The sequence below is a fragment of the Ailuropoda melanoleuca genome, chromosome 3 (assembly GCF_002007445.2).
Source record: "Ailuropoda melanoleuca isolate Jingjing chromosome 3, ASM200744v2, whole genome shotgun sequence".
NCBI lineage: Eukaryota > Metazoa > Chordata > Mammalia > Carnivora > Ursidae > Ailuropoda > Ailuropoda melanoleuca.
In genome coordinates, this window is record NC_048220.1 from 140,086,582 (window position 1) to 140,099,879 (window position 13,298).

General features: G+C 44.7%; 1 protein-coding gene across 1 annotated transcript; it reads left to right on the forward strand.

Annotated features, from left to right (window-relative positions):
- The first annotated feature begins 5,248 nt into the window (after nt 1–5,248).
- On the forward strand, nt 5,249–6,145 carry TAS2R1 (taste 2 receptor member 1). Its single transcript, XM_002918623.2, has one exon. It carries the CDS (start codon nt 5,249–5,251, stop codon nt 6,143–6,145), a length of 897 nt encoding a protein of 298 aa, XP_002918669.2.
- The last annotated feature ends 7,153 nt before the right edge of the window (nt 6,146–13,298 follow it).

A 13,298-nucleotide genomic window follows, 5' to 3' on the forward strand; every position in this document is an offset into this window, starting at 1 on the left:
TGTGCCACCCAGGCGCCCCACACCAGAGCTCTTGAATCGAACCTTCCTCCAGCCTCCTCCTTCTTGAAAAATGGTGCCATCACTCACCAGTGGATCATGCCGACGACCCAAGAGTAATTCTTATTTCTCTCTTTCCCCATCAAAGCCATCTGAAATCTCTGTTGGTTCTACCTTCAAAATATATTACAAATCCAGACACTTCTTTCCGCCAGGTACCACCAGTCTAATTTAAGTCAACAATATCCTTTGCCTGGTCTACCGCAATACCCTTCAGATTGGGTTTCCTGCCTCTGCGCTTGCCCTTTCCTGACCCCCAAGTCTGTCATCCAGAGTAAATGTTGTTGTTTTTGGTTTAACAACAGCCAGAGTAAATGTTTTAGACATAGACCTGATTACGACAAATCCCCCACCAACACACACACACACACACACACACACACACACACACCTTATGATGGTTTCCCATTACACAAAGGATGCAGTTTAGTTTTTACTGTGACCCAAACCTCTCCATGATCTGGCCATTCCTGTCCCTCCATTCTCTTCTCCTTGGGTTCTTCACCTTGATCAAACTGCTCCAGCAACAGCGAAGTGGTCCTCTGTTTTTCTGGAATAGTTCCAGCTCTTTTTTTTGACTCAAGAGGGCATTGCCATCTCCTGCCCTCTCCACTTGGAATGTTCATCCCCTGGATATCCACGGATGATTCCTTCTCATTCAGTTCGCTTTTCAATGATCACCTCCTCTTGGGAGAAACCTACCTTCCCTGACCATGCTAAGATAGCATCCCTCTCTACGTTACCTGGAAGTATCTATTTCTCTACTTGTTTAATTCTCATCTGCCCCACCAAATTGCCAAAATGTAATTTCCAAGATGACAGAGACTCCGTCTGTCTCGTTCATTCCTATGTCTTCTGTGCTTGAATAGTGCCTAGTCCGTAATACATAAGGTATAAATACGTGTTGACATATGGATAAAAGGAGGAAGGGAGAAGGAGGAAGAGAGAAAGGTAGGGATATGCCAGGGGAGGAAGAAGGGAGGGAAGGATTTGAAGTTCCATAGCTCACTTTTGAGCTGAAGACAAAATCATGAGGGCTAGAGATTACCTGTGGGCTGGCCTTTCCGCATTGTCACTAATAAGGGATTCTTGTTTGTAAAGCACGCTGAGTTCTTTACGTGCAGGACTTGAATTCAATGTTATTATCACACTGTACCCTGATTCTACTTGCTGCCATGCATGTAAATTTCAGCATATTGAGAAGAGTAAGGAAAAGCCCAGAAATATCTTACTGGGATGCACAGAGCAAGAGAAGGGACAAGTAAATGGGAGTGACCTGAATAGCAAAGGCAAAAATTATAGTCCGAAAGAGCAGCTGCAAATTCAAGTGGAGAGAAACAAATGAATGGATTCAAAGAATCATTAGTCTGAAAGGGTCCGGAGCTTTTTAACCAAAATGCTGTGAATTTGAGATGCAATAAATTCCGCATAGGCTTCCCCAGGCCTGAGCTCTGCTTTGGGGAAGGTTCGGCAAGGGTGTCTGTGCTGGTCTGCTCCGGGTCTATTTCTCTCTTATTCAAACAATCTTATTAAATATGCAATAATGTTCATACATGCACATGCTCCTTAAAGCAGGAATTGTTCCCTCGATAACCAAGTGGGAAGACCCACTTGGGAAAGGTATTAAAACTATCACTCACTTTCATGATGGCTCTAATCTCAAAGTAAATGTCCGGGTGCCACTGGAAAGCAGAGAGATGATCATTGCGGCCCTCTACCTGGTGACAAGCTCGCCACTGTCAATCTCACTGCCTGTGAAAACCTCGCGCTTTCTTTTGAGGAGCTGAATGATTTGAATATAAATAAGCAACTCTTTCCGCCTGTCAGTTACCTCGAGAATATTTAGTGTTGTCTCTTTTAATGATTGCTCATTACAGATGAGTGCGAGTGAGCGGATTTAATCAGGGTAATACGGGGTAATCATCATGTGAATTTCTCCACATCGGGACTTGTTCCATCTGTTCCAAGCCATTTGTCCATGTAAAACTGTCACCGTTTCGAGCCGATGACTGACAGGTGAGGCCAGACATGTACGTTTTTCATCTCAGACCCAGAAATTCTCTGACGTGTCCTTCTCACCGAAACAAACTGCTTAAAAGACGCAAAACGGTTCTGTATTTAGGACCTTTTTCTCTTTCATTGGTTTGTTGGGTGGCTCATTAAAACACTTAGCTCACTCTCGCTTAGCACAAGAGCATGGCGAGGCCGTGGTTATCTTGATTGATGCGGTGCGATCCAGGGGGAAGGCGGGGTACACCACCTCTCAGGGCTCCCCATCACCACCGACACGCAGCACCCCCGGGGTTGAATGGGGCATCGCTTAGCAGCCACACAAATGCTGCGCTCCTTGGAACAGACATCTTTTATTCTGCCTTCTTCCCGTGTAAGAAGGGCGATGTGGTGGCCCTTGTCAGCAGCCTTTGTGTGTGCTCACTGAAGAGGCTGGTGATGGAAATTATTTAATGAAAAAAAAAATGTAGCTTCAGCCTCATGAATTTTTATTTTTTTCTCCGTGGGATTTCTGAGTCCGAAGACGTAGGTGAACGAAAATTCTCTGTGAAGGATTGCCTCTACTCCCCAAGCTAGTTCTGACAAACATTATAATAGAATATTTGAGAACCACGTATCCCCTCAAGATGCTTGAATCCAAAAGACAAACAACGGTCTATACACACGAGTAGACATAGTTCTTTCCTTTAAGTCTTTGGTGCACCGTGCATGATCTCTACTCGTTCACTGTCCATGCTGCAAGACTGGACTGAGGTTTTAGACTCAGAATCGAATTTTTTCCACTTTCCCCTTGTGTCACCATGACTTTTTTGCAATACTGAAGTGCCCAGGCCATGCTGAAGGGCTCACTACGTGACTGTGGCCACGGTATCGGAGCATCAGGGAAGAACTAGGTGGTGGGCCCAGGGCTCGATGTCTCCAGGAACAGATAGTTAGAAAACAAAAATTCTCTTTCAAGGTGACTTTGGAACATTTATTTCTCCTTTCCTTTGTTATAAAAAGCCTCATGTAACCGGCTCTGGTACTACTCCACAGAAGTACCCTAGGCCAAACACCAAAGGAACGAGTGGGGCCGGGGATGAGGAGAAAGCCCAGCTACGGCCTCACACAGCTGAGCGCCACAGGCCCCCACGTGCCGGGCGCACGCGGGGCTTTGATGGAGAGGCGGGGAATAGTAGTTCTGCTCTCGCGAGAGTTCCGGGCTTCCTCTTTCCGTAGGTGGGGGGCCTTCTGTTTTGCTTTTCCAGCCTGCAGAAAGTAAAACCCAGAAGTACTTTCTAAGTACGTTTTTCTTTCCACCCGAGGGAGAGAAACCAGACTGACCTTGAGTGTCATGCTTGAATCTGGATCTTTTTTGATAGAATCCACTCACGATAGACCGGTGATGGGTAGTAAGGAGGGCACGTATTGCATGCTGCACTGGGTGTTATACGCAACTAATGAAGCATCGAACTTTACATCAAAAACTAGGGATGTACTGTATGGTGACTAACATAATATAATAAAAAAACATTATTATAAAAAAAAAGAATCCACTCACGAACTGCATTCCTCGGTGTCTCTTTCATGACGTCCTGCTCGTCCTCTTCATCTCATTGAAGTTGTGACAAGAACAAAGTAGAGTCCCACACTTTACATATTTCGAGGCCCACAGACATTACATATTCAGGGAAGAATGATAAAGTCACCTAGAGATTTATTCTCACCACTAATGTTCTCATACGGTTTATTTTCCAGTTTTCTAATAGGAAGATTCATTCTAAGAATCCTTTATGACACCTTTGGACAAAGTGAAGTGTTCCCATAAGGACATGCCTCATTGAGGGGTTGGGGGGGGGCGTCTATTGGGAACAGTATGGTCACGTGCTAAGCTGGAAAAGCTTCAATTCCCCCGATGTGTAATAAATTATTCCCCACTTTGCACTCTAGTAGTGAACTGTCCAAAAACCTAACTTGGTTTTATGTCACACTCTACATAGTCTCTGAGCCTCTCGAGGTCAAAAACCACATTCCATTCACCTTTATCCTCCCAATATCTAGGACAGTGGTGTTCAAATGGAGATAGTTTTGTCACTCAGGGAGCATTTGGCAATATCTGGGAGCACTGTTGGTTGGCACACCAGAAGAGTGGGGTGTGCTACCGACGTCTAGTGGAAAGAGGCCAGGCACGATGGACATCTCACAGTGCACAGGACATCCCCCCTCCCACAGAGAATTATCCAACCCCAAATGTCAACAGTGTGGAGACTGAGAAAACCTGGTTTAGTTTAACACCTGGCACAGTAACATGTTAATAAACTTCAATTTAATTTTTCCCCAAATAGTCCGTTAGACAAGTATAACAACAAATTGAATCAGATACTCTTTTTTTTTTTTATTACTTTTCCCCTGGAACAACCAGCTCATGTCATAAAAATCTCATAGTATTGAGAAAACAACAGGAAAAAGATGTCAAACCCAGTGTCATCCCACAGACGGTTACAGGTAGGAATGGTGCTAAGTGAATCTCTCAGTGGTTTTGGCGTCCTTTAGGCTTTGGACCAATTCTATACACATATATGCAAGCTTCATTCTTGTGTCTCTGTCTTCTGTGACCCTTTCTGCTTATCACATATATTTTATTACATCACTGCTTTAAAATTTTCGGAGGTCCGGAATCACTGAACCATTGCATGTTGGATAACTACTACTCAGCTGTACTATGTGGCTGACCCTTCTAGGCAGTTACCACAGAAGCGATCATTTCAAAGCCATGTCTTTTTAAAGACTGCCTCGCCAACATTAAGTAGAATTACACCTGCAGGCACAACTCAATCTTCAAAATCCACTGATTATGCAGTGACGGAGCCCTTCTCCCAGCCCTGATGTTGTGGTTCCACCATTTGCTTGCGATGACGTTGGAAGCTAAGTAGACCTGGAAAATGCAAAAGCTGTCACCAGAAAGCAAATCGTTGCCGGGGTATCTCTTTCTTATTTGACTGCCTTGGAACCCAGTTGAGAAAACGGTGATATAAACAAATGTACACCACCTTCCTGCCTCACTGCCTTTATCGTCAGAGTCACGTTCCCCAAGGGGCTTCTAGTCTAGCTGAAGAAAAATAGAAAGTGCAAATAATCCAAACTGTCCCCAAATCTATGAAGACATCAATTTTTAAAGTAACTGATTTTTTTTCTTCTCAAAATGCTAGAGTTTTACCTTATTATCCATTTTCTGTTTTCAGTGATACAATTTTTCATCGGGGTTTTAGCAAATGGCATCATTGTGCTTGTGAATGGCGCCGAGTTGATCAAGCAGAGAAAGATGATTCCATTGGGTCTCCTTCTTTCCTGCCTTGCGATGTCCAGGATTTGTCTGCAGTTGTCCGTCTTCTACATTAATTGGGCAATTGTCTCCTTGATTGAAGTCCCTCTACTTGTTGAGAGCTTTTTAATTTTCATGTTTGTAAATGAATTGGGACTTTGGTTTGCCTCATGGCTCGGCGTTTTCTACTGCGCCAAGATTGCCCCCATAGCTCACCCACTCTTCCTCTGGTTGAAGATGAGGATATCGAAGTTGGTGCCCTGGCTGATCCTCGGGTCCCTGCTATACACATCCGTCCCTTTTGTTTTCTACAGCAAACGTACATGGCTTCTCTCCCAACAAGTCCTGTTGGGCTTTTTCTCCCCGAATGCAACAACTCAAATCAAAGAAACGTCTGCTATACAGGTTGCCTTTCTTATGAGGTTATTTTTGCCGTTACTTATCTTCCTCGCTTCAGCCCTGCTCTTGATATTTTCCCTGGGGAGACACACGTGGCAGATGAGAAACACAGCGATGGGCACCAGCGTCCCTAGCACAGGCGTCCACGTGAGATCGCTTCTGTCCGTTCTGTCCTTCCTGGTCCTCTGTGTCTCCCACTACATGACAGCTGCTTTGCTCTCTTCTCAGATTTTTAAACTCAGGAGCCTCATGTTTCTGTTCTGCATCTGGGTGTTTGGGTCCTATCCCTCTGGACACTCTACGATCTTAATTTTAGGAAATCCTAAACTGAAACAAACTGCAAAGAAGCTCGTCCTCCACGGAAAGTGCTGCCAGTGAGAGAGAACTTGGGTCCAACAAAGCCGTCGGCGCATAAACACACAAAACATCATCTAAAGGCCGTTTGTCCTACCTGAGGCATTTTTATGGACTTCTCCTTTTTTCAAAGGATTCAGTTGATTTTCAAAGGACTACGCAGATGGGCAGATTCCATCAATGTCAATATCCTGGTCGTGATATTATGCTATCGTCTTGCAAGATGTATCCTCGCTGGGAAAGACCGGGTAAGTGGTACAGGGATCTTTCTGTATTATTTCTCACAGATGCATGTGAATCAACAATCTCCAAATAAAAAGTTTAAAGATAAAGAAAAGGATGCTTGAACTCATGAAATCTGAAGGATGCATGAATCCCATGGGGTCCTTAGGTGTCCAACACCTCCTTTTAGATGCTCTAACCCGAAAGGACTGGCTGCTCCTTTCTTGTCTACTTGCAGATTATTTTTGCTCTCTTTGTTAGGGTCACAGACAATGGAATAATTCTTCCTCATCAGATCTGAGCGGAAGCCGAGGACAGGCTGGCTGTCTCTGTCCATGTAAGCTTGCTCCCCGACTCCACACAGCTGAGAGGCTAGATGCCATGTTGACATGTCCCATCAACCGCAAAAAAAAAANTGAAAGGCCATGTTTAAATGCCCCCAAACCCAAAAAAAAAAAAAAAAAAAAAAAAAAAGGCAGCTGGAAGAGGAAGAGGAATCCAGGGCTGGATTTTCCATTTCCCCTAATTGGGCACATGGACCAGAAAATAGCTTGCAAAGATGTTTCATTTTGCATTTGTGTGCTGGGCTTTGGGACCTTCTCAACCGATGGTAACAAATGAGAACTCCTACCACATTGCCCGTCTTCCCAACGAAGCCACATTGGTAGGTGGGTGGGCTGGGGGTGTCTCCATCTGCTTCAAGTCACAGATGCCTCTTCTATTTGAGTGATGATTTTAGATGCTAAGATATATATGTATTTCTAAAACAGCTTCAGAACCCTTTTGCTTTCAGTGAAGTGAAAAATGTCCCTCAGTTTGGCTACAGCTTGCGGTTCACGTGTGATGATGGGAAGCCTGTTTACGGTTGGGTTTGCCAGTCATCGGGGATGTAGATTTCAGGGTGGTTTACTAGCCCAAGACACGCAGGCTTGGTTGCACCAAACTAACAGAGGTCTTTGCTTCAGAAGATGCAGGAAAGCATTTATGTTCTTGGGGGTGGGAACTGAACGCTTCCTCTTTCCATGCATCCCATCCTTCATTCCCCAAGGGGCAAATGAACAGCCTCCATCTTCCTGCTATTTCATTTTCCTTCATCCCAGTAGGCGGGAGGGTTTATAACTAATCGTGCACAGGGGCCGCCAGCTCTGGGAACAGCGGTCGTGCCCTGCAGGTGACTGCGGCTCCCCCTTTGAGAAGGGAGAGTGAAGAGTGACTTCTATTTTCTCAAGTTCAGATGCTGGCTCTTTGAATCAAGTTGTGGACACCAGCAGGTGCATAGAGAGAGAGTGGGAGCAATTTCAAACATTCGGGAAGAAACTCGTAAATCTACAACTCTGGTGTGAATTTTTTCCCTCAGATACCAAATTCTGATTCTATTTCTTGCAACTTCTGCTTTAGTAATGCTAGTTAATGAGACGAAGATTAAGGCTCGACTGTTTGTATACACAAATTTACCAAGGAGTTCTAAAAAAAAGAGAAGGCAGGCCAAAGAAAACGATTCTAGAAACATTTTCATAGTCTACTTTCCTCGAAATATTTCTTCCAGAAATTTTGCCCAGCTATCACATTGATGGATATTGTGTAGGATGCTAACTGCTCCATTGGAGAAGCAGAACAGACTCACTTTGGTCTCTCTCTAGCGGCCCTTGTCAGGACTCCTTAGCCTGGACATGTGGCTTTGTCCTGCCCATCTGGCCTGGAGTAGCATGTGGTTAGCCTCTGTAGTGATGTGGATTCTTCCACTATGCTAGCCCTGCATCTGTAGGGATGGACTGGCCTCGGTGGCCCCTGGGAGCCTTGGCTGGTGGTCAGATGCCCGTGGGTCGGGCCAGAGAGCTGCTAACTACAGAACACAGCGTGGTGCACTCTTCATCCCTGCGGTCTTCCATTGGAGGAGGTCTGGCGTCCCGGTTCAGTCAAGGACAAAAGAGGACGGGCTACTGGGCAGGCTCTTATGGAGAAGGGATCCAGCACAGTACCCCATTCCATTTCAGATAGGGGTTCAGTAAGCCCCAAGCCAGAACACAAGACTTGCTACATCGTGTCCCACTGCCCTTTCTGACATCGACTCCTTCTGCCCCCACGCCACAGGGATTCTCCGTGGCTTCCAGTGACTCAACATGGTGGCCGACTGTAAAGGCTAAATTTAGTTGCTTCTATTAATACATTTTTTAAAGTATAAATGCTGGGATGCCTGGGTGGCTCAGTCGGTTAAGTGTCTGTCTTCAGCTCAGGTCATGAGCCCAGGGTCCTAGGATCGAGTCCCACATTGGGCTCCTTGCTCAGCAGGGAGCCTGCTCCTCCCTCTGCCTGCTGCTCCCCCTGTTTGTGCTCTCTCTATGTCTCTCTCTCTGACAAATAAATAAATACAATATTTAAAAAATAAAGTATAACTGCTATAACAATTTGAATATTCAAAAAATTAACACAACAGTTTTAAAAGTCTCACAAATTACAAATGTCTTTTAAATCCTCAGTCACTCACTCAAATATAATAACTGCTTGAAGATAGAATAATCTGGACCTGGAAGTGCTGGGAGCACATTAGCATTTAATGTCTACCAGTTTTCAGGATGATGACTACCCCTTCCAGAAAGATCTTAAGCCATGTCATATGCTGAAGTATAGTCATATTCGTCAGACTGTGAATATTCTAATCCTAGGCTTGGGGAATATGGTTGCCATACTTTTGTCCACAGAGACCTACATCTCTTTGGGTAATAAGAGGGACAGGTAGTCAAAAATATCCAAGAGAGAAAGAAACCAGGCAGATCATCCAATTCGACTTTGGCAATCAATGGGCCAACAGATGTTACAAACAGATGGCAGCCATGCTGGAGAAAGTTCCAAACGACAGGGGCAGGGAGCCCCCACATGTTTGAAAAAGTGTCTTGCTAGGGTAGGAGTTCGGGAATCAGAGTAGAGATGGTGTTAACACAAACAGTATCAGTGGTACATTCTTATTTTAAAAATTATTATTTTGCCACCCAATAATTGCAGACTGTCTTCTGAAACCTTAATGCCAGGGGAAAGGGTAGGTACTGGGGAAATTTGTCCCAGTGAGCTGAAAATATTAAGCTTTGGGGGAGGGTCCACATGAATTCAGATGGCTGGTGGACACTTGCTTCACCGTCTTTCTATATCAAGCCAGCATCTCTCTGTCTTTCCCTGATACACTAAAGTACTGAGCAATCACTCCATACCTTCACAAGATTAAATACTGTTTGTTTTTAAGATGTGATGTGAATATTTGGCTTCCTGTCTATGACATCTGGATCTAATTCATCATTTGGGCTGGGGGTCAGGAGTTGGCAATTTTATCCTGTAATTTAAAACATATTCAAATCAATGAAGTGTGGGTTTCCTTTTTTTGGCATTTTATTAGTTTCTATTTTAAACAGTTCTCCCCAAGATCATCAACATAACATAATATTACATAAAATCTCCACTTAAATGTCTGAAAGTGTCCATTTTTGAAACTATGACTGAGAATTCATTTTGCGTAAACCTCAACATTCTTGAGAAAAGAAATACATTGTGACTCTGTTTTTGAGGCTGGAATGCATGTTCCTAAGTGAAATCTTCAGCTTCTTATAACTAAACTCTCTTCTCAGAGATTTGTATAAATAATGCATGTAAATTCCTGCTGATGTATAACTGGGTAGAATTTGAATTGGGGACTATCTGAGGTCCTGTAGCTAAACTGGGCTCAGCACTTGGTAGGCATGCTCTGGACGACCTAAATTCCAGAACCACTGGGGAAACCAGATTCTTTTGAAAATAGGCAGGTGGAAAAGGATTTGGAAAATAAATAAGTGGCTAACAGTGGGATAAGATATTACATTACTAAATATATGGACTGCCCTCTGGCCGTAAACCCCGTCATTTAGAAAGCAGATGTTGTACTTGTGATTGTAAATTAATGTTTCACTCCACTTAAAACCTAGGCAATTGGCTTCCAGAGAACATGGACCAGATATTGTCCTGCCAGGAAGCTCAGTTTTGCAGTAAGTATTCTCCAGCACATTCACTGCTGCTTGTCTGCTCGAATGCTTGGAATTCTTGAAATAAGGACTTGTGCCTTTGATCATGGGGGCATGGTGTTCTTAATGGCACTGGTTGTTGATAGATCCGGAACACAGGCCCTATGGAAGGAGAGAAGAAATCTTGAGCATAATATTTAGATTCGGAAACCTAAGTGGATTTGTATAATACCATATAAAGAGAGGTAACTCATCCATACATAAGCCAAACCACTGCATTTCAAGGTTGATAGCCTGGCTTTCCCTGTTCTCCCTAAAACCGCACCTGCTATTTTGGTCATTTAAGTGACTTCTGTGCAATGCAGAAGCATAGTCATGAGCTGATCCTGTCTTCCTTGATCTGTGAAATGGGGATAAAAAGAATGGATACCACACACTTAACAAAGTTCCAGTACCTGACTGTGAGTTGTAACGATGGAACTCCCAAGCCATGGGGACTGAGGTCCAGACTCGCACGAGGAATATCCAACAGCACTCTGGGAGAGGAGGAGAGCACCCTGGGAAGGAGCATGTTGAACAACAGAGGGTCAGCACTGAAGCTCGATGTGAAATCCAGATCCACCGCCAATGAGCGGGGTGGCTTAAAAAACATGCACATCATTTCCCCATCTTTGAAGTGGGGGTGTGAGTAATTCCAAGCTTTATGAGAGGCGTCAATGAGCTAGTGGAATCAATGCCTTGTTACCGCTAGTGTTTTCGGTTGTTAAATGGTATACACCTGCTGACATGTGACCATTTTTGACCTGCAGAGGTGGCAGTTTCATATGTTTTACGCTAATCATCGATCCAACAATCAATCAGAGGGCTTAGAGGGGAGGTAATTCCAGGCAAAGGAAACAGCCTGTGAGCTACCTGGGGAGGGAAGGACATGCTGTTCTTGAGGCAGAGGGCGAGGAACAAAGCCTGGGGAGCCACAGNCTAATTCCAGGCAAAGGAAACAGCCTGTGTAGAGCTACCTGGGGAGGGAAGGACATGCTGTTCTTGAGGCAGAGGGCGAGGAACAAAGCCTGGGGAGCCACAGTGTGGTTCTAAAGTTCTGCCATATCCACTTCCATGGCCAAGTGGCCCAATCCCATAGGAAGAGGGGAGAGACAGGATATCCCCTTGGAGAAGGCAACCACTTTCTGGGAATAAGAACGATTCTACCCAACAGCTGGGTCATGGTAACTCTGCTGAGCAAAGCACCTTGGTGTTTCCTCAAAAAGATAAACATAGAATTGTCACATGACCCAGCAATTCCACTCCAGGGTGTATGCCCAAGAGATTGAACACAGAGAGTTGAGCAGACATCTGTATACCAATATTCAGAGAGGCGTTATTCACAACAGCTAAAGAGTGGAAATCACCCAAGTGTCAAGCAATAGATGAACAGGTATATGAAATGTATGTCCATACAATGGCCTGTGATTCAGGCATATAAAGGAATAGAGTCCTGATACATGCTACATCGGGGTGAACCCTGAAAATACCGTAAGTGAAAATGGCAGACACAAAAGGATCAATACCGTATGAGTCTGATCATACGAGGCACCTAGAGAAAGTGAATATATAGAGACAGAAAGTAGAACGGGCATACCAGGGGCTGCGGGGTTCCCGGGGGCAGAATTTCTGCTTGGGATGATTATAAAGTGCTGGAAACAGATAACAGTGATGGTTATACAACATTGTGACGGTACTTAGTATCACTGAATTGTACACTTAAAATGGTTAAAATGGAAAGTGTTATGTATATTACCGCTACCACACACAAAAAATCTATCATAAAAGGAAAGAGGCAGGGGCGCTTGGGTGGCTCAGTCAGTTAAAAAGCTGCCTTCAGCTCAGGTCATGATTCCAGGGTCCTGGGATCAAGTGTGGCATCCAGCTCCTTGCTCAGCGGGGAGTCTGCTTCTCCCCTGCCCCCCCCCCCACTCCTGCTTTCGCGCTCTCTCTCTCAAATGAGTAAAATCTTTTTTTTTTTTAAAGGAAAGAAGCAGAGACTGGGTGTGCTAATACAGCTATGTCCTGGTGTGCCGTTCTCGGGCAAACGCAGGTGCCCGTCTCCGCGGAGAAGNCACTCGCTAGGAAATCCTCAGTCAGCCTTCCCTGTTAGACTCGGCTTGCACTCAGGCTCACAGATAAACATTATGAACCTAGAGTCCTTTAGAATCTAAATAGATCATAACCGTTCAAACACAGGCCCCTCTTCCCTTCAGAAGCCACAAGGCATGTCACAGGCCACCAGACCTAAGAATGTGCCGTGGTTGCTGGAGTAGAGTCCGGAGAACCCGAGTCCTTTGACATCTTCCTTAGAAAGAGGTTAGTGTGTGGAATTTAAGAAACAAAACAGACGAACATAGGGGAAGGGAAGGAGAAATGAAATAGGAGGAAATCAGAGAGGGAGACAAACCACGAGAGACTCTTAACTCTGGGAAACAAACTGAGGGTTGCCGGAGGGGAGGGGGGTGGGGGATGGGGTAATTGGGGGATGGACATAAAGGAGGGCACGTGGTGTGATGAGCACTGGGTGTGATATGCCCCTGAGGAAGCACAAACTCTACCTCTGAAACTAACGATGCTCTGTATGGTAGTTAATTGACTTTAAATAAATTTAAGAAAGAGGTTAGTTGATATTCATCTCAAAGATCAAACACAAATAAACCTGAACAGTAGATTTCACCCTTTCTTTCCTCCTTCCTTTCTCTCTTTCTTTAATGGGTACTGACTGGGTGCTGGGGAAAATCGTCAGGGAATAGAAATTCTAACCCCTCAGGGCATCGAAGTTGTGCTTGATTGCCTGTAGTCAAGAATTTTGAAGACCGGCTCAATCACTGGTAGTTAATTCAGAGGGAACAAACTGATTACCAGTGGTCTGCTTCCAGAATGTTAAAAATAAAAGTGTCTCCCTGGATGGGACCAGGTTCTGTGGAGGC